This window comes from Bos javanicus, chromosome 5, assembly GCF_032452875.1.
Source record: "Bos javanicus breed banteng chromosome 5, ARS-OSU_banteng_1.0, whole genome shotgun sequence".
Taxonomy (NCBI): Eukaryota; Metazoa; Chordata; class Mammalia; order Artiodactyla; family Bovidae; genus Bos; species Bos javanicus.
Window position 1 is genome coordinate 113,099,836 of NC_083872.1, and position 20,162 is coordinate 113,119,997.

Here is a 20,162-nt window from a genome sequence, read left to right on the forward strand (position 1 = left end):
CACCCCAAACAGCTCATTTGGGGTTCAGTGGCCCACCCTCCTGGACTGTATCACATCTGCTATGTGACCTGGGCCAAGTCCCTGCCACATGCGTCAGTCTCATCTACAAAGTGGGGGCCGGAACAGTGTCTATGACGGGGGCCAATCAGCCACTCGGGCTCCATATCACGCTCCACAGGGTTTAATATCCATGAGATAAAGTTCTCACGAAAGTGCATGGTCCCCACTGCTCTGCACCCCATGGAGGGCAGGCAGGCAGGCAGGGCGGGCTCTATCTCGTACCAACATTCGTACAAGCTTCCCGAGTAGACAGAAACCTGTTCTGCCAAGAGTCTGGGCAGCAGCTGCAGCCAGGGCCATCGGATTGGGCTGGAGGACGGACGCGAGGCCCACCAGGAGCTGACCGGCTGTGGGTGGCCGTCCACACAGATCCTGGGCCCGTAGAGCTGGGCCTTCAGTAGGTAACATGAGGCAGGGGTCCTGGGCCAGAGGAGGGGCCTCAGCACCCCCCAGCGCCAGGGCCAGGGGCTCTCTCAGGCGTGGGCAGAGCTCCCTGGAAGTCCTGAGGGGCAGGTGTGGGCCCTGGTCACGCCTTGTGGGCTGTCTCTGGGAAGAAGAGCTCTCGGCATCGCTGCACCGTGTCCTGCGGCGACATCACGCTGTGGCCGACCGTCCGTGGGTCGGTGTAGATCTCAAAGTCGTTCCCACCCTACACATGGAGGAAGGGCAGTGAAGGCATGTGTACACGTGTGGTGCCTCGAGGAGGCTCCCAGGTTTGGGGCCCAAAACCCACCCTGGCCTGGGGGTCCCCTCCCCACACTGGATCCTATACAGCTGCTCCTCTGGCCCCCCTCAGAACCGCCAGGAGGCCCACCTTCACCACATCGGCCCTGACTTGCTCTGTGACACGGGCCAAGTATCCACCCAGCTCTGGGTCCCAGCCTTCCAATTTGTATAATGGGGCTGTTGAACACTGACTGCTTTCTGGGAGTTTCCCAGGAGGTGTGTCCCATCATCCCGTGTCCTGGCCCTAATCTGGGGGGCTAGGGGGACCTGGGCTGAGCCTGAGGCACACTTACAGGGCTGGTCTCATTCCCAAAGAAATGGATGGTGTCGAAGCAGTCCTGGTCCAGGCTGTCCAGGCAGTAGCGCTTGTCCCAGCCCTCAGGGAAGACGTCAAAGCTGATCATGCCTCCTGCAGGGTGTTGGGGGGGCGGGCAGATGAGGTGAGCAGAGGGGCGGCTCACAGGGCCTTGGGCAAGGCCCTTCATTTGTTCATTCATTTCAACAACGCCTAAGTGCCTACCGAACACCAGGCGCAGGGCACCGACAGGCTCAGGATCCTCACGGGGTTACGATCCAGGTGGGAGGAGGGCCGGGAAGCGACCAGACCACCTCTCAGCTCATGTAAGTCAATGGCAGGGGTCAGGGGTGGAAGGGTAGGGAAGCTCCCCAGCTGGTGTGGTCTGGGGACAGCTCTCCAAGAAGGTGACACTGAGCTGAGACCTCAGCCAGAGTGGCAGCTGCCCGGGAGCCATAAGATCCTCAGGGCAGAGAAGGGGAGTGCAGGGCCTGGGTTTCATTAAAGTCAGAGGGAGCCTCGGAAGGGCTCTAAGCAGGGATGTGACAGGGGCTGTTTGTCCACAAGGCTCCCTCTGGCCACTGTAGGGGGAAGTGGCGGTGAGGGTTGCCTGGGTTTAGGGGAAGCTTTGGGGGCTGGGGTCCCTGCCTGTGTTGGCTCAGCCTGCCCTTGATGCACCTGGGGGACTGGGAAGGGTTTCTGAAGATGCTCGGGTGCAGCCTGGCCTTGGCAGTGAGGCCCTCCGTAGGATGCACGTACCACGGGAGAATCGCAGTCCTTTGCCGGCAAACTCGGTTTTCAGGGCTTCCACGAACTTCTCCCGGATCTTCTCCTTCTGCAGAAGGGGAGGGAGCAGACTGAGGTTTAGGGGGCCATGTGTGCCGGGCCCTGGGCTGGGCAGACAGTGCTTGTGAGCTCACTGAGCCTGCCAGGTGGAGGTCATGACCCCCCCTTTACAGATGTGGAAGCTGAGGCTCAGAAAGGGCCGATGCCTTGTTCAGGGTCACCCAGCCTCAGAGGCAGGGCCAGAAGTCCTGAAAGTAAATTCAGTGCCAGCTGTGCTAGCGGAATTCAGGCAAGGTATCCTGAAGGAGGCCTTGGAGCAGAGACTCGAGGAGGAAGGCTGAAGGGATGGGACGGTCTGAGTCCTGAGTCACAGTGTCCACCTCAGGGCGGGGCTCAGCCCTGTCAGCTCTGCCCAGCCCAGCCACGGCTCAGAGTGTGAAGAGCCAAGAGCACGCAGAGACCTGTGAGTAAGTGGCACTGGTGGTCTAGATGCTGAGTCGTGTCCGACTCTTTGCGACCCCATGGGCTGTAGCCTGCCAGGCTCCTCTGTCCATGGGATCCTCCAGGCAAGAATACTGGAGTGGGTTGCCATTCCCTTCTCCAGGGGATCTTCCTGACCCATGAATCGAACCTAGGTCTCCCGCACTGCAGGCAGAATCTACCAACTTGGCTATGTGGGAAGTGGCAGCAGGCAAAGAAGTCAGCAGGAGGCGGGGACAATCACAGCACCCACCATGCAGCAACGTGCCTTCACTGAGCACCTCCCACATGTTCCCGGCTCCTACCCCTCTGGGCGGGACCTTGGAAGTCTCAGCGTATCTACAGACACCAAGAAGGGGACACTCACTCACCAGCCCAGGGATTCCCCAGCCTGGCCTTGCTGGAGCCACAGAGGGGAACAGCCATGCTGGGCCTGGAGGGGAGCATCTTAGCTGCTGAGCTGATGGGGGCCACGGCTGTGGGAGCGGACGGCAGGCTCGCTGTGGCCGAGGCACCAAGGTGGCAGCCCCCATCTGGCCACCTTGAAAGACCAGCAGGATGATCAGCACACAGAGGGCCTGGAAGCCAGGCTGGGGAGCTTGGACACATCCCAGGGGACCAAGAGCCGCTGAGGATTTCAGAGCATGGGGGTTAAGGCGCCCAGTTCTCCACTGTAGTCAGTGATGGGTAGGACTAGAAACGGAAGAGAGGCAGGTGGCGGCCAGCAGTCTGGAGCCTGGAAATGTGGTCCAGGGAGCACATGAGAGATAAAGGCAGGCTGCCTAGGTCCCAGACCCAGCCGCTGTGCCTCCTGGCTATGACTCTGAGTCGATTTCCTGGGCTTAAAGATAAGAGGTGTATTGAATGAACATTGACATACTCTCATGGGAACAGAGATGAGGCATATAACCTTCCCAGAAAACCCTGGCTTCCCAGGGAGGCCAGCCTCTATCAGAGGCCACTCTGTGGGTCCAGTGTTAGAGCCAAGGGTGCCCCAGGCTCAGAATAAACGGTCCAGGGCAGCTGCACTGTCTCCAGGGAACCAGGCTGGTCACCAGACAGCCCCACATGCCAAGTCCAGCCTTAGCAGAGACCAGCACGGTGTCCTCAGGCTGGTTCACATGCTTTCTGGCCTCAATGTCCTTAGACCCTGTCCTCAGGGTCTGAGGGGGCTGAAGGAAGGTAAAACATTAGTATTAGATCTGTGCTGGTGAAGTGCACACAGATCAGAAGGTTCATGTCCCTCTCCAGTATCAGAAGAGGGCAGAACTAGACCCAAAACATAAGAGAAGACCCTGAGGGCTGTGGGAAGAGTCAGCGTGTTCCACCTCATGAGATGGGAACTGTGATCATTACCACTTTACAGGTGAGAAAACGAGGCACACAGCAGAGAAGCCCCTTTTCCAGGTTGCTGGACAAGTGGGAGGTGGAGCTGGGATGGGAAACCTGGGTGGCCTGAGAAAGGCCCACCTCTCCATATGTGTGTGGGAGGAGGTTCTTGGCCAGTGGTCAATAACCCACTCCAACAAGGAAGTCTCCATGCTCGCAGGCATTGCCTGTGGGCCTTAGGGCCCAGGGCGGGAATGGGGATGAGCTGGATAAGCTGGGAGTTGTCACCAAGTCCCACACAGCCTCTGGGAAACATCAGAAGGAAGCAAGCAGAAGCCCAAGTTCAAATCTTTGGGCTGCAACTCATTCCCTACATAACCTTGGGCAAGTCACTTTTCTCTGAGCCTCAATTTTCTCATTCATAAAATGGGGATAACATCATCTATTTCATTCAGAAAGTATGTCTCGAGCACTTTTGTCAGGCATATGCTGGGCCCATGGATCTAGCAGCCAAGAGCCACAGAAATCCCAGCCCTTAAGGAGCTTACAGCTTTAGTGAATGAGACAGATAATCAAGACTTAAAAATAGGTGATGCACTGGATTAGTGGGTGGTGAAGGCTGCTTGGGAAGAAAGAAAACTTTGAAGATGAGGAAGTACAAGAGGGTGCTGGGTTAAGTGTCATGCTTAGGGAAGGTGACACTGGAAGGTGACACAGAGGCGACACTTGAGCAGATGTGATGGAAGTGAGAAGACACAGCCCTGAAGCAGGAGATAGTCTGCTGTCTCTAGAATTGGCAGGGAGGGCATGGCTGCGGCAGAAACAGCAAAGGGGAGAGCAGAAGGGCAGGCCAGGGCACCTCCCAGGCAGGCCAGTGGCTGAGAATGCACCTTGCAACGCAGGGGACGAGGGCGCCACCCTGGTCAGGGCACTAGATCCCACATGTTGCAAGGAAGACCCGAGGCAGCCAATAAATAGAGTTTAAAAAGGGCAGCCAGTGGGAAGGTCAGAGATGGGCTGATATGAAAAGGCCTGGGGGAAGGCCTCCATCCCTGAGCGCTGAGGGCAGGGAGTGATGAGCAAAATCCAAGTCAAGGTCAGCGGGGGCAGCACACCCAAAGGTGACAGGGATCTTGGTGTGTTCCAAAGACAGACGCACAGGGAGAAGGTGTCTGAGCCAGGCAGACCCCCAGAGACCACGGGAGGTTGGCCAGGGGGCCCATGGAAGGACTGTTAGGCAGGGCAGCCAGATGTGCTTCAGAAGGTTCTCAGTGGCACTGCTGGAGAACAGGTGGGCAGGGGGCAGAGGCACACACAGGGGTGAAGGGATTTTTTTTGAGACCAACTCGGGGGGCTGAAACCCCAGGAATTACTGCTGGACTCTATAGGGGTGGGAAGGTAGAAGAGATGCCCCAGGTGTTGGCTCAGGTGAGCAGGCGGCTGGTGGTCCTGGTCGTCAAGGGCAGTCACCGAGCCAGCAGTGCTGGGAAGACACAGAAGTGCCGACAACCGTGGCACAGAGCAGGTGTCCGAAAGGGTACTGGTTGAATCAGAACAGCCTGCCACCACGGATCCCTTTCACGGATGAGAAAATAAAGGCTCAGAGAGGTCGAGTGACCGAGGTCCCTGAGACTAAGGCTGACAGTGGGCGGCACCTTGTCCAGCTCGGAGAACTCGATTCGCTCCTCGAGGGTGCAGCTCCGGCCGATGGGCGAGATGTTCAGCATGCCGTTCCGGAACTCGATGAAGGTCCCACTGGGGGCGAGGGGACGGGCGGAGGGGCAGGGAGGCGGGGCCAGAGAGAAGAGGGACCCTGAATTCAAATCCAGTCCTACCGGGACTTCACGGGGGACACGCATCCACCCCTGGACAAGTCAGAACCCATCTGTGAGACTCCATGCCCACCACCCCCACGCCGGGGAGGGTGCCCAGGAGGGGCGGGATCTCACCGCTTCTTGGGCAGCCTGAGCAGGGCCATGTAGCGGAGGCAGAAGTTGATCAAGTCCTGCAGGAGCTCTTCCCCCAGGTGGTTCTGGATGGTCTGGGCAAGGGACACAGGGCTCTGAGGCTGGTGGGCACAGCGTCCCTCCCGCCCAGGACAGAAGGCACCCAGAGACTGTTCCACTGTGGAAAAGTGTCCCAAGACCTGGGGGAGAGGCAGGGCACTGACCTGCTTGGAGAGCAGCCGTCCATGCTTATACTGCACCGTCCCGTTCTCAGCAAACACATAATCAAACTTCTCGATAACTTCAGGTCCACGGAGAGGCCAGAGGGAAAGACAGAGTGTGAGACGAGATACCCAGAGCCAAGGAGAGAAGTGAAACCCACACTCCTTGGTCTGGCATTCAAAGCACCCTTGTTCCATCCCCAACCTGCTTTTCCAGCCTCCTCGCCTTCGCAACTTGGTTTTCTTCCAAACATGCACACAAGCCCGTCACAGCCTTAGGCCTTCCCTCCTGCAGCTCCTTCTGCCTGGGATGCCCTCCCCCTTCGGTTCTCCTCCAAGCTCCAGTTCCCTCCTCTGGAAGTCCCCCAGGGCTTCCCAGCAGAGGGCATCATTTCTGCCCTGCACTCCCACAGGCCCTCGGCACAGGAACTTCTTTTCTGTTTTACAACTTCCATCACTGTGCCACCGAGGCTGGCCGCACAGGGACAGTTTTTGACTCTCACTGCCACCAAGAAGCGGCTGGAGCACAGCCAGGAGGCTGCTGCGGGGTCAGGTAGGGGGAGAGCACCCGGACGATGGTGGGGTGATAGAGACATGGATACAGGAGACCTGGACGCGCGGAGACATTTTTGGACTTGCAGATAAAATAGACAAGGGGTTGGGAAAGGGGGCTTTCCTGATGGCTCAGATGGTAAAGAATTCACCTGTAATGCAGCAGACCCAGGTTCGATGCCTGGGTCAGGAAGACGACCTGAAGAAGGAAATGGCAACCTACTCCAGTATGTTCGCCTAAAGAACTCCATGGACAGAGGAGCCAGGCGGGCTACAATCCATGGGGTCATAAAGAGTCGGACACGACTGAACAACTAACACTTTCACCCTTGGGGAAAAGTCAAGGAAGCCTCTAGATCCACAGAACTGCCAGGATGACTTTAGAATCCTCCTCTGTTAAATGAGATAATCATTCACAACCTAAAGCATGACAGTTGTGAGGATTAAATGAAAGGAAGTTAATACAAGGTCATTTTCAACCTGTGGTAGCTGTTATTGATTAGGTCCATTTTAAAGATGAGGAAATCAAGACTCAGCAGGGAGAACTGAGAAAGGAGACTGTGTAAGGGCTGGATTCTGTCTGCTTGGTTCCCTGCTGTTTCTCCAAAGTCAGCACGGTGCCTGGCGTATACTAAGGGTTGAGGTGTTAGTCACTCAGTTGTGTCTGACTTTTTGTGACCCCCATGGACTGTAGCCTGCCAGGTTCCTCTGTCCATGGAATTCTCCACGCAAGAATACCATTCCCTTCCCCAGGGAATCTTCCTGACCCAGGGATTGAACCCAGGTCTCTCACATTGCGGGCACATTCTTTATCGTCTGAGCCACCAGGGAGGCCTGGCACATGGTAGGTGTTGACCAAATGTTTGTTAAACCCCGGAGCAAACACCCGCCTATTCACTCTGCTTGCTCTGCCCCACAGAAAGAGGACTGGGTCTTTGAAGGCACATCGCTCTAGGTGTCTCCCAAACTCCCCACACCCTCCACTCCCACCACCCAACTGTGGAATTGGTTCTGGCCTCTCTTCTTACCTTCATCCCCCTCTCCCAGCTGCTCGGCAATTTTCGAGTAGTCAGAGCCGCCCACCACACCAATCTGCACCCTACTTCGCAACTTCTGCAGGAAGGCAGCCACCTCTGGGTCGATTTTCTGCAGGGGGCAGGGAAGCACAGGCTCCGTTGGCATGTCTGGGCCCTCCACCCAGCCCTCACTCAGGGCTCAGAGTCCTGGGAGCCCATGTTCCACCCAGATCTGGGGCCAGTCAGGGTTCAGAACCCAGATCTCCAAATTAGAAGTGCTTGGGTTCAAACTCTGGCTCAAATTCCTCAACAGCAGGATGACCTGAGCAAATGGCTTTGCCTTTGCCTCAGTTGTCCCATCTATAAAATGGGGATCACAGTAGAACCTGGAGAGGGTCACTGTTAAGGATTAAATGAGACAGTGCTTGGAAAAACAACTAGCAACTGGCTTCCCTGGTGGCTCAGTGCCAGAGGATCTGCCTGCCGATTCAGGAGACAGGTTCATCCCCTGATCCAGGAATATCCTACATGCCATGGAGCAACTAAGCCCGTGAGCCTCAACTACTGAGCCTGTGCTCTAGGGCCAGTGCAACTACTGAAGCCCAGGAGCCTGTGCTCCACAGCAAGAGAAGGCCCCGCGATGAGAAGCCCAAGCACCTGCAAGAAGAGTGGCCCCTGCTCTCTGCAACTAGAGAAAGCCCTCACTCACAGCAACGAAGACCCAGCACAGTGAAACTAAATAAACAAGAAAAACAAAACAAAAACAACTAGTAACTAATCACTTGAAAAGACGTCCCCCCAAGGAAACGTAAACTAATGAGTTTCAGTCCTTGTTACTCCAAGCTGACACCATCTAGGGTGGACAGAGGAGAAACGCACTCAGATGTTGCTGGTCAGAGCGTAAATTGGTATAGCCACTTGGAGGGCAATCTGGCAAGATCTAGCAAAACTTTACACGCCAGGACTTGTCACCCAGAATCGCCCAGGTGTATATGTTCACTGGGATGGTTTATAACAGTGAAAAACTGCAAATAAGCTAATCCGTTGGAGAATGGCACACAGCTGCTCTGAAATTCTATACTGTGCTTGCACAGAGTAAGGCAGGACTGTGTTTCCAATATGAGAGAGCACCAAAACACGCCGTGAATGGTTAAAAGCAAGTTGCAGGAACTTCCCTGGTGGTCCAGGGGTTAGACACCGAGCTCCCAGTACAGGGGGCCCGGGTTTGATCCTGGGTTCAGGGAACCAGATTCCGTATGCTGCAGTGAAGATCGAAGATTCCATGTGCTGCAACTAAGACCCGGTGCAGCCAAATTAATTATTAACAAAAAATTATGATATCGACTATTTTTTTTAAAAGCAAGTTGCAGAAGGGCACACACAGTATGATACCAGTTGCTAAAAACACACACACACACACACAAACTCACAACTTTGGGATGGGGCTGGGCCGCAATCCTGACTAGTCAAAAGGGACTTTTACCCTTCTCTGTTACGCTTTCATTCTTTACAAGAGAATGTGTTTGTGAATATGCGTACAATTGAAAATTAACTTAAAATGTACTATGCACAGATCTTAGGTGGATGGACAGACAGCACTGACACTCTAGTCTTGTTTAGGCCCTGGGAGCAGTGGGAAGGCAAGGTGGCCAGATTGCTTCCTGTGCCCCCAGGGCCCTCATTCATTCAGGGGATGGGATGCTAAGACCAGGGTTCCTATCCCTGCCTTGCCACCCAGACCTAGTGGCTCCTGCTCTAGGAGATTCCTCAGTAGGTCCTGGGGGACCCAGACCAGAGGGCAAGAAAGAGGCCTGCTTATCCACGCACCCAGCTGCGGGGAGCAGTGGTGGTGGTGGGGGGGTTCATCCTGAGTTAGATCGAATGGGAGAAAAACTAGGTGTGGAGCAGAGGTTGGAGCATCAACCCATTGAGATGCTTTTAGAAAGAAAACCGCACTCCCACCCACCCTGTACCACAACATCCCCACGGAGACCAGACCAGCCTCCCACCCCTCACCTCCAGGAGGAAGAAGCCCCCAAACTCAGCCTGAATGGTACAGAAGCCCTCCCTCCCTGGAAGAGAATGGAGGTGGGAGAGGAAGTAGGGAAGGGGCTTGAGAAACTAAATGCAGGCCAGCCCGATTTTGCAAAGGGATGGCTCCGAGACCCCCACCGATGGCCCTCGCGCCCCACCGATAGGGACTCTTAACGCCTGGGTGTGCTGCCCTGTATGGAAACGCAAGGTTCAGACGACAGCTCCGGGCTACTGGTGTCACCTAGGGCTGAACTGGGGGTGGGAACCAAGGCTGGGGAGACGGGGGCGGGGGTGGGGTGGGTGGCGACCCGAGGCAGGCCTGGCGGGGGAGGGAATTAGGTCCCTGCTCGCAGCTTCTTCCCTCCAGAATCCGACCCATTCCCCTCGCACCCAGGCACAGAAAGTGGGCGCCGATGCTCGGGGGGGCTGTGACGTGGGGAATCGGGACGTATGATTCCCAGCGTGCGGCCCCGGGGTGTCAGGGGCCAGGTATTGCGGCAGCCCACGCACGGTCCCGGGGGATCTGGGATCACGCAGCTGCAAGTCACTCATTAGGCTTCTGGGTGTTCGCGTGACACCCCCAACGGGAGCTTCTGAACGAGCGGGGTCCTACCTGGCGAGCCGGCGTGAGGGTCCCGTCCACGTCAAACAGGCAGAGGACGCGCTCCTTCCTGCGGGCGCCCTCAGCGGTGACGGCCATGGTTGCAGCTCCCGGCGCCCAGCTGAGACGATGGCTAGGGCCGCCGGAGCCGCTTGGGATAGAGGACGGACGGGGCGGGGCCTAAGGGGCGGGGCCGGCAGGCAGGTCGCAGAGCGCCAAACTGGGAAGGGGCGTGGCGGAGCGTGGCCTCGGTGAAGGGGCGTGGCCCGGATGCGGCCGACACCGGGCCTGCGCTGACGTGGGACGAGGATTCTGATGGCACCAGGCGGAGAAGGGCCCTGGCATCGGGAGGGGCAAAGGCTCGCAGGTTCCGTCAGTTCAGTTAGTTCAGTCGCTCTGTCGTGTCCGACTCTTTGCGGACCCCAAGAAATGCAACACGGCAGGCTTCCTCGGATTTTACCAAGCCAAACCGGAGGCGGGCCTGGGCTCGGCCCGGAAGTAAGGGATGGAACCCGGAAGGAAGGGGCGGGGCCAGCGTTGGCCCTTGGCGGGATGGTTCCGGTGGCAAGTAGGGGCGGGACGGGGGCGGGGCCTCTAGCCCGCAGTGCAGAGTCCGCGGGCGAGGCGGGGTTCAGCGACCCGCTCCCTCCCTCTAGCACTACCCCTGTCCTGCCCCGCTCCGCCCAGTCCGCCACTCACCCCCGGGCGATCAGTACCTCTAGGGCTCACCCGCTCCCTCCTAAAGCCTTTGACCTACAGATCTCCACCTTTAAGAAATCTGATGGCCTTTGCTCAAGGTTCTGTACTTTGCTGAATGGCCTTCCCTGACCCTTACTTCTCTAGCTGTCATTCTGCCCACCCCATGAAGTGAACTGAAATGAAATCGCTCAGTTGTGTCCGACTCTTTGCTACCCGATGGACTGTGGCCTACGAGGTTCCTCCAACCATGGAATTTTCTAGGCAAGAATACTGGAGTGGGTTGCCATTTCCTTCTCCAGGGGATCTTCCCGACCCAGGGATCGAACCTGGGTCTTCTGCATTGCAAACAGATGCTTTTACCGTCGAAGCCACTAGGGAATCCCGTCCACCCCCCATTAGATCAGATTAGATCAGTCGCTCAGTCGTGTCCGACTCTTTGCGACCCCATGAATCACAGCACGCCAGGCCTCCCTGTCCATCACCAACTCCTGGAGTTCACTGAGATTCACGTCCATCGAGTCAGTGATGCCATCCAGCCATCTCATCCTCTGCCGTCCCCTTCTCCTCTTGCCCCCAATCCCTCCCAGCATCAGAGTCTTTTCCAATGAGTCAACTCTTCGCACAAGGTGCCAAAGTACTGGAGTTTCAGCTTTAGCATCATTCCTTCCAAAGAAATCCCAGGGCTCATCTCCTTCAGAATGGACTGGTTGGATCTCCTTGCAGTCCAAGGGACTCTCAAGAGTCTTCTCCAACACCACAGTTCAAAAGCATCAATTCTTCGGCGCTCAGCCTTCTTCACAGTCCAACTCTCACATCCATACATGACCACAGGAAAAACCATAGCCTTGACTAGACGGACCTTTGTTGGCAAAGTAATGTCTCTGCTTTTGAATATGCTATCTAGTTTGGTCATAACTTTCCTTCCAAGGAGTAAGGGTCTTTTAATTTCATGGCTGCAGTCACCATCTGCAGTGATTTTGGAGCCCAGAAAAAGAAAGTCTGACACTGTTTCCACTGTTTCCCCATCTATTTCCCATGAAGTGATGGGACCGGATGCCATGATCGTTTTCTGAATGTTGAGCTTTAAGCCAACTTTTTCACTCTCCTCTTTCACTTTCATCAAGAGGCTTTTTAGTTCCTCTTCACTTTCTGCCATAAGGGTGGTGTCATCTGCATATCTGAGGTTATTGATATTTCTCCCGGCAATCTTGATTCCAGCTTGTGTTTCTTCCAGTCCAGCGTTTCTCATGATGTACTCTGCATAGAAGTTAAATAAACAGGGTGACAATATACAGCCTTGACGAACTCCTTTTCCTATTTGGAACCAGTCTGTTGTTCCATGTCCAGTTCTAACTGTTGCTTCCTGACCTGCATACAAATTTCTCAAGAGGCAGAACAGGTGGTTTGGTATTCCCATCTCTTGAAGAATTTTGCACAGTTTATTGTGATGCACACAGTCAAAGGCTTTGGCATAGTCAATAAAGCAGAAATAGATGTTTTTCTGGAACTCTCTTGCTTTTTCCATGATCCAGCGGATGTTGGCAATTTGATCTCTGGTTCCTCTGCCTTTTCTAAAACCAGCTTGAACATCAGGAAGTTCACGGTTCACATATTGCTGAAGCCTGGCTTGGAGAATTTTGAGCATGACTTTACTAGTGTGTGAGATGAGTGCAATTGTGCGGTAATTTGAGCATTCTTTGGCATTGCCTTTCTTTGGGACTGGAATGAAAACTGACTTTTTCCAGTCCTGTGGCCACTGCTGAGTTTTCCAAATTTGCTGGCATATTGAATGCAGCACTTTCACAGCATCGTCTTTCAAGATTTGGAATGGCTCAACTGGAATTCCATCACCTCCACTAGCTTTGTAGTGATGCTTTCTAAGGCCCACTTGACTTCACATTCCAGGATGTCTGGCTCTCGGTGAGTGATCACACCATCGTGGTTATCTGGGTCGTGAAGATCTTTTTGTACAGTTCTTCTGTGTATTCTTGCCACCTCTTCTTAATATCTTCTGCTTCTGTTAGGTCCATACCATTTCTGTCCTTTATCGAGCCCATCTTTGCATGAAATGTTCCCTTGGTATCTCTGATTTTCTTGAAGAAATCCCTAGTCTTTCCCATTCTGTTGTTTTCCTCTATTTCTTTGCATTAATCGCTGAAGAAGGCTTTCTTATCTCTTCTTGCTATTCTTTGGAACTCTGCATTCAAATGTTTATATCTTTCCTTTTCTCCTTTGCTTTTCACTTCTTTTCTTTTCACAGCTATTTGTAAGACCTCCCCAGACAGCCATTTTGCTTTTTTGCATTTCTTTTCCATGGGAATGGTCTTGATCCCTGTCTCCGGTACAATGTCACGAACCTCATTCCATAATTCATCAGGCACTCTATCAGATCTAGTCCCTTAAATCTATTTCTCACTTCCACTGTATAATCATAAGGGATTTGATTTAGGTCATACCTGAGTGGTCTAGTGGTTTTCCCTACTTTCTTCAATTTAAGTCTGAATTTGGCAATAAGGAGTTCATGGTCTGAGCCACAGTCAGCTCCTGGTCTTGTTTTTGCTGACTGTATAGAGCTTCTCCATCTTTGGCTGCAAAGAACATCATCAATCTGATTTTGGTGTTGACCATCTGGTCATGTCCATGTATTGAGTCTTCTCTTGTGTTGTTGGAAGAGGGTGTTTGTTATGACCAGTGCATTTTCTTGGCAAAACTCTATTAGCTTTTGCCCTGCTTCATTCCGTATTCCAAGGCCAAATTTGCCTGTTACTCCAGGTGTTTCTTGACTTCCTACTTTTGCATTCCAGTCCCCTATAATGAAAAGGACATCTTTTTGGGGTGTTAGTTCTAAAAGGTCTTGTAGGTCTTCATAGAACCGTTCAACTTCAGCTTCTTCAGCATTACTGGTTGGGGCATAGATTTGGATTACTGTGATATTGAATGGTTTGCCTTGGAAACGAACAGAGATCATTCTGTCGTTTTTGAGATTGCATCCAAGTACTGCATTTCGGATTCTTTTGTTGACCATGATGGCCACTCCATTTCTTCTGAGGGATTCCTGCCCACAGTAGTAGATATAATGGTCATCTGAGTTAAATTCACCCATTCCAGTCCATTTCAGTTCGCTGATTCCTAGAATGTCGACATTCACTCTTGCCCTCTCTTGTTTGACCACTTCCAGTTTGCCTTGATTCATGGACCTGACATTCCAGGTTCCTATGCAATATTGCTCTTTACAGCATTGGACCTTGCTTCTATCACCAGTCGCATCCACATCTGGGTATTGTTTTTGCTTTGGCTCCATCCGTTCATTCTTTCTGGAATTATTTCTCCACTGATCTCCAGTACCATATTGGGCACCTACTGACCGGGGGAGTTTCTCTTTCAGTATCCAATCATTTTGCCTTTTCATACTGTTCATGGGGTTCTCAAGGCAAGAATACTGAAGTGGTTTGCCATTCCCTTCTCCAGTGGACCACATTCTGTCAGATCTCTCCACCATGACCCGCCCATCTTGGGTTGCCCCACAGGCATGGCTTAGTTTCATTGAGTTAGACAAGGCTGTGGTCGTAGTGTGATTGGATTGACTAGTTTTCTGTGAGTATGGTTTCAATGTGTCTGCCCTCTGATGCCCTCTTGCAACACCTACCGTCTTACTTGGGTTTCTCTTACCTTGGGCGTGGGGTATCTCTTCACGGCTGCTCCAGCAAAGCGCAGCCAATGCTCCTTACCTTGGACGAGTTAGGAAGCAGAAAAGCAAGCTTAGTTATAGACATGCAGAGTTAGGAGCAGTTAAAAAAAAAAGAGTAGGACACTACTGAGTGACTGAACTGACTGAAAAAAAAAAAAAGGACTTCCCTGATGGCTCAAACAGTAAAGAATCTGCTTGCAATGCAGGAGACGCTGGAGACTTGGGTCCGATCCCTGGGTGGGGAAGACTCCCCTGGAGGGAGAAATGGCAATCCACTCCAGTATTCTTGCCTGGAGAATCCCATGGATAGAGTCCATGGCTATAGTCCATGGGGTTGCAAAGAGTGGGACATGACTGAAGTGACTGAGCACACAAAGTGAAAAAAAACACTAGGAATGCTCGGGCCTGCTCACTGTTCTCTTTATCTTCTTCGTTCTCAGGAAAGGGAAAGAGAAAAACTCATTCTTTTTTCTTTCTTACTGAAACACATCCACATACCTATGAGTAAATGCTTTTGATAGGCCTGTTTGTTTTCCTGTCTTGGTAGCTGTGGTACCCTGGGCAGATCCCTGGAGGCGGAGTCCGGAGAACTGCAGTGAGGTGTCTGATAATTTAGGGTCTTGGACAGGTCACCTTCCTTTGCTGGGCCTCCATTTCTTCATCTACATAAATGAGGATGTAATCCTGGCCTGTTAGGACTGTGAGACCATGGTGGCCAGGGAGTGTTGCCTGCCATCCTGTTGCAGAGAATACCATATCTGACTCTGTGTTGGAACTGTTTCTTTTGACTTGCTTTTCACCGCTGTTACTATAATCATACATAATGGCCCATCGCAGAGGACCCTGCCCCTCTACCTGACTGTTAAACTAAAGTAAAGCAAAGTGAAGTGACTCAGTCTGCCAGGCTCCTCCATCCATGGGATTTTCCAGTCAAGAATACTGGAGTGGAAAAAAAAAAAAAGAATACTGGAGTGGGTAGCCTTTCCCTTCTCCAGGGGATCTTCCCAACCCAGGGATGGAACCCAGGTCTCCCTCATTGCAGGCAGATTCTTTACCAGCTGAGCCACAAGGGAAGTCCTGTTACACTAAAGTGCCTTTGTTTAGCTCACAGGGAGATTATCTGACCCTGCTCACCTGTGAAAAGAAGAGATTAACATATCCCTTCCAAAGGCTTCCCAGCTGGCTCAGTGGTCAAGAACCTGGCTGCCAATGCAGGAGATGCAGGTTCGATCCCTGGGTTGGGAAGATCCCCTGGAGAAGGAAATGGCTACCTAGTCCAGTATTCTTGCCTGGGAAATCCTATGGACAGAGGAGCCTGGCGGGCCCAGTCCATGGGGGTCTCTCAAGAGCCAGACATGACTTAGGGACTAATCAACTACAACAAAGGGGCCATAACTAGAGAGGCAAAAGGAAAAATCTTTCTTCCCAGGCCCTGCAGCAGAGTTTGTTTTAGTCATTAAACAACACGTTGGGCCAGACACCATTATGGGTCCCAGCCACACTGCAGGGAACAAAACCAGAACTCTGACTGAGGTGACTAAGCATGCACGGAACATGTGGGATCTTAGTTCCCTGACCAGAGACCCCTGGAAGCAAGGATGCTTACCCTCGGCGGCACCACTGGGGAAGTCCCAGGAAGCTTTTGTTTTCTGTTGGATGCAGATAGCAAATGGAACCCTCTCGGAGGAAGTGAAGACTGAACTCTTTTTTTCTGCACTTCCTGTTCCTTCTAGATCTGGCCTCTGGGACTCTGGGTGTTCTCAGGGCCCAAGACCCCTCCCAGGATCTACCTAGTTTACAGGCAGTTGGTGGGGCTGGAACTACCTAGATCTATCTCTAATATCTCACAGTCAATACCTGTTCCTTTGCTTAAGAATTCCTATAGGGACTTCCCCGGTGATCCAGTGGCTAAGACTCTATGCTCCCATGGAGGGGGACTGGGTTCGATTCCTGGTCAGGGACTAGATCCCACATGTTGCAACTAAGACCCAGTGCAGCCAAATAAAATAAATTAAAAACATGTTATAAAGTAAAACGTACTATATGATTTCAGTTAAAAAAATGAAGACATATGGGCGTGAGAAATGCATAAATTGTGATATATTCCTACAATGCTATACAAAATAACAATTAAAAGAAATGAATTAGCCCTCATGTATCAACTACGTAGAATTCAAAACTATAAAGTTGAGCAAAAAAAAAAAAAAGAATTCCTATAATATCCATCACATGCTCAGTCATGTCTGACTCTTTATGACCCTCATGGCCAGGCTCCTCTGTCCATGGGATTTTCCAGGCAAGAAAACTGAAGTGCATTGCCATTTCCTTCTCCAGGGGATATCACTCACCCAGAGATTGAAGCCTAGTCTCCTGCATGGCAGTTCAGTTCAATTAAGTCCCTCACTTTAGTTCAGTTCAGTTCAGTCCAATTAAGTTCAATTAAGAGTCGGACAATTAAGTCCGACTCTTTGTGACCACATGAACCGCAGCATGCCAGGCCTCCCTGTCCATCACCAATTCCCAGAGTTTACCCAAACTCATGTACATCGAGTCGGTGATGCAATCCAACCATCTCATCCTCTGTCGTCCCCTTCTCCTCCTGCCCTCAATCTTTCCCAGCATCACGGTCTTTTCCAATGAGTCAGCTCTTCACATCATGTGGCCAAAGTATTGGAATTTCAGCTTCAGCATCAGTCCTTCCAATGAACACCCAGGACTGATCTCCTTTAGGATGGACTTGTTGGATCTCCTTGCAGTCCAAGGGACTCTCAAGAGTCTTCTCCAATGCTACAGTTCAAAAGCATCAATTCTTCAGCACTCAGCTTTCTTTATAGTCCAACTCTCACATCCATACATGACTACTGGAAAAACCATAGCCTTGACTAGATGGACCTTTGTTGACAAAGTAATATCTCTACTTTTTAATATGTTGTCTAGGTTGGTCATAACTTTCTTCCCAAGGAGTAAGCGTCTTTTAATTTCATGGATTCAATCACCATCTACAGTGATTTTGGAGCCAAAACAAATAAAGTCAGCCATTATTTCCACTGTTTCCCCAACTATTTGCCATGAAGTGACGGGACTGGACGCCATGATCTTCATTTTCTGAATGTTGAGCTTTAAGCCAACTTTTTCACTCTCCTCTTTCACTGTCATCAAGAGGCTCTTTAGTTCCTCTTCACTGTCGACATAAGGGTGGTGTCATCTGCATATCTGAGGTTATTGATATTTCTCCCGGCAATCTTGATTCCAGCTTGTGTTTCTTCCAGTCCAGCGTTTCTCATGATGTACTCTGCATAGAAGTTAAATAAGCAGGGTGACAATATACAGCCTTGACGTACTCCTTTTCCTATTTGGAACCAGTCTGTTGTTCCATGTCCAGTTCTAACTGTTGCTTCCTGACCTGCATACAGGTTTCTCAAGAGGCAGGTCAGGTGGTCTGGTATTCCCATCTTTTGAAGAATTTTGCACAGTTTATTGTGATCCACACAGTCAAAGGCTTTGGCATAGTCAATAAAGCAGAAATAGATGGTTTTCTGGAACTCTCTTGCTTTTTTGATGATCCAGCGGATGTTGGCAATTTGATCTCTGGTTTCTCTGCCTTTTCTAAAACCAGCTTGAACATCTGGAAGTTCATGTATTGCTGAAGCCTGGCTTGGAGAATTTTGAGCATGACTTTAATAGTGTGTGACATGAGTGCAATTGTGCCGTAGTTTGAGTATTCTTTGGCATTGCCTTTCTTTGGGATTGGAATGAAAACTGACTTTTTCCAGTCCTGTGGCCACTGCTGAGTTTTCCAAATTTGCTGGCATATTGAATGCAGCACTTTCACAGCATCATCTTCCAGGATTTGAAATAGCTCAACTGGAATCCCATCACCTCCACTAGCTTTGTTTGTAGTGATGCTTTCTAAGGCCCACTTGACTTCACATTCCAGGATGTCTGGCTCTCGGTGAGTGATCACGCCATCGTGGTTATCTGGGTCGTGAAGATCTTTTTTGTACAGTTCTTCTGTGTATTCTTGCCACCTCTTCTTAATATCTTCTGCTTCTGTTAGGTCCATACCATTTCTGTCCTTTATTAAGCCCATCTTTGCATGAAATGTTCCCTTGGTATCTCTGATTTTCTTGAAGAGATCTCTTGTCTTTCCCATTCTATTGTTTTCCTCTATTTATTTGCATTGATCACTGAGGAAGGCTTTCCTATCTCTCCTTGCTATTCTTTGGAACTCTGCATTCAAATGGGTATATCTTTCCTTTTCTCCTTTGCTTTTTGCTTCTCTTCTTTTCACAACTATTTGTAAGGCCTCCCCAGACAGCCATTTTGCTTTTTTGCATTTCTTTTTCTTGGGGATGGTTTTGATCCTTGTCTCCTGTACAATATCATGAACTTCTGTCCGTAGTTCATCAGGCATTCTGTCTATCAGATCTAGTCCCTTAAGTCTATTTCTCACTTCCACTGTATAATCATAAGGGACTTGATTTAGGTCATACCTGAGTGGTCTAGTGGTTTTCCCTACTTTCTTCAATTTAAGTCTGAATTTGGCAATAAGGAGTTCATGATCTGAGCCACAGTCAGCTCCCAGTCTTGTTTTTGCTGCCTGCCTGCATTGCAAGCAGATACTTTATTGTTTGAGCCCTCAGGGAAGCCCCAGGGAGCTGGTGAAATACAGATACCTCCACCCCTGCCACCCCCCCCAGCTCTGGGATCTGGAAGATGTAGGGTGAGGCCCAGGTTTTTCCCTTCAGGGGTTGGATACACCTTTCCAAAGACAAACAAAAATCTACCAGTACTTTAGATCTGTAGTGAACCCGAGTTTCCTTACAAGTACCTTTCACAGTCTCACCGCAATCCTTTTCACAGATTCAGTTCAGTTCAGTTCAGTTCACTCGCTCAGTCATGTCCAACTCTTTGCGACCCCATGAATTGCAGCACGCCAGGCCTCCCTGTCCATCACCAACTCCCAGAGTTTACCCAAACTCATGTGCATCGAGTCAGTGATGCCATCCAGCCATCTCATCCTCTGTCATCCCCTTTTCCTCCTGCCCCCAATCCCTCCCAGCATCAGGGTCTTTTCCAATAAGTCAACTCTTCGCATGAGGTGGCCAAAGTATTGGAGTTTCAGCTTCAGCATCAGTCCTTCCAATGAACACCCAGGACTGATCTCCTTTAGGATGGACTTGTTGGATCTCCTTGCAGTGCAAGGGACTCTCAAGAGTCTTCTCCAACATCACAGTTTAAAAGGATCAATTCTTCGGCGTTCAGCTTTCTTCACAGTCCAACTCTCACATCCATACATGACTACTGGAAAAACCATAGCCTTGACTAGATGGACCTTTGTTGGCAAAGTAATGTTTCTGCTTTTTAATATGCTGTCTAGGTCGGGTGCAGGAGGGCCAAGAGCAGCTACTCCACGTTCACGGTCAGGAGGGGCGGCTGTGAGGAGATACCCCTCATCCAAGGTAAGGAGCAGTGGCTGCGCTTTGCTGGAGCAGCCATGAATAGATACCCCACGTCCAAGGTAAGAGAAACCCAAGTAAGACAGAAGGTGTTGCGAAAGGGCATCAGAGGGCAGACACCCTGAAACAGAAATACAGAAATACAGAAAACTAGTCATACTAATCCCACGGACCACAGCCTTGTCTAACTCAATGAAACTAAACTATGCAGTGTGGGGCCACCCAAGACGGGCGGGTCATGGTGGAGACGTCTGACAGAATGTGGTCCAC

The 20,162-nt window shown here is 51.5% G+C and overlaps 1 protein-coding gene across 1 annotated transcript; it reads right to left on the reverse strand.

The window, feature by feature from the left end:
• Positions 1-165: 165 nt before the first annotated feature.
• PMM1 (phosphomannomutase 1) lies at positions 166-10,565 on the reverse strand. Its single transcript, XM_061418661.1, has 8 exons — positions 10,059-10,565; positions 7,424-7,541; positions 5,847-5,923; positions 5,626-5,717; positions 5,332-5,431; positions 1,841-1,916; positions 1,080-1,195; positions 166-709 (listed from the first exon to the last, which is right to left on the reverse strand). The coding sequence occupies exons 1-8, from the start codon at positions 10,143-10,145 to the stop codon at positions 587-589; spliced, it is 789 nt and encodes a 262-aa protein (XP_061274645.1). The 5' UTR covers positions 10,146-10,565; the 3' UTR covers positions 166-586.
• Between the last annotated feature and the right edge of the window lie 9,597 nt (positions 10,566-20,162).

What these genes read in the sequence shown, in the direction of transcription:
- PMM1 (XM_061418661.1), bottom strand. Translation starts at nt 10,145, where the DNA reads ATGGCCGTCACCGCTGAGGGCGCCCGCAGGAAGGAGCGCGTCCTCTGC. An exon ending in GCTGGGAGAGGGGGATGAAG is followed by an intron (nt 5,924 to 7,423) that starts GTAAGAAGAGAG and finishes GTGGACCTGAAG; the next exon opens with TTATCGAGAAGTTTGATTAT. An exon ending in CTCAGGCTGCCCAAGAAGCG is followed by an intron (nt 5,432 to 5,625) that starts GTGAGATCCCGC and finishes CCTCGCCCCCAG; the next exon opens with TGGGACCTTCATCGAGTTCC.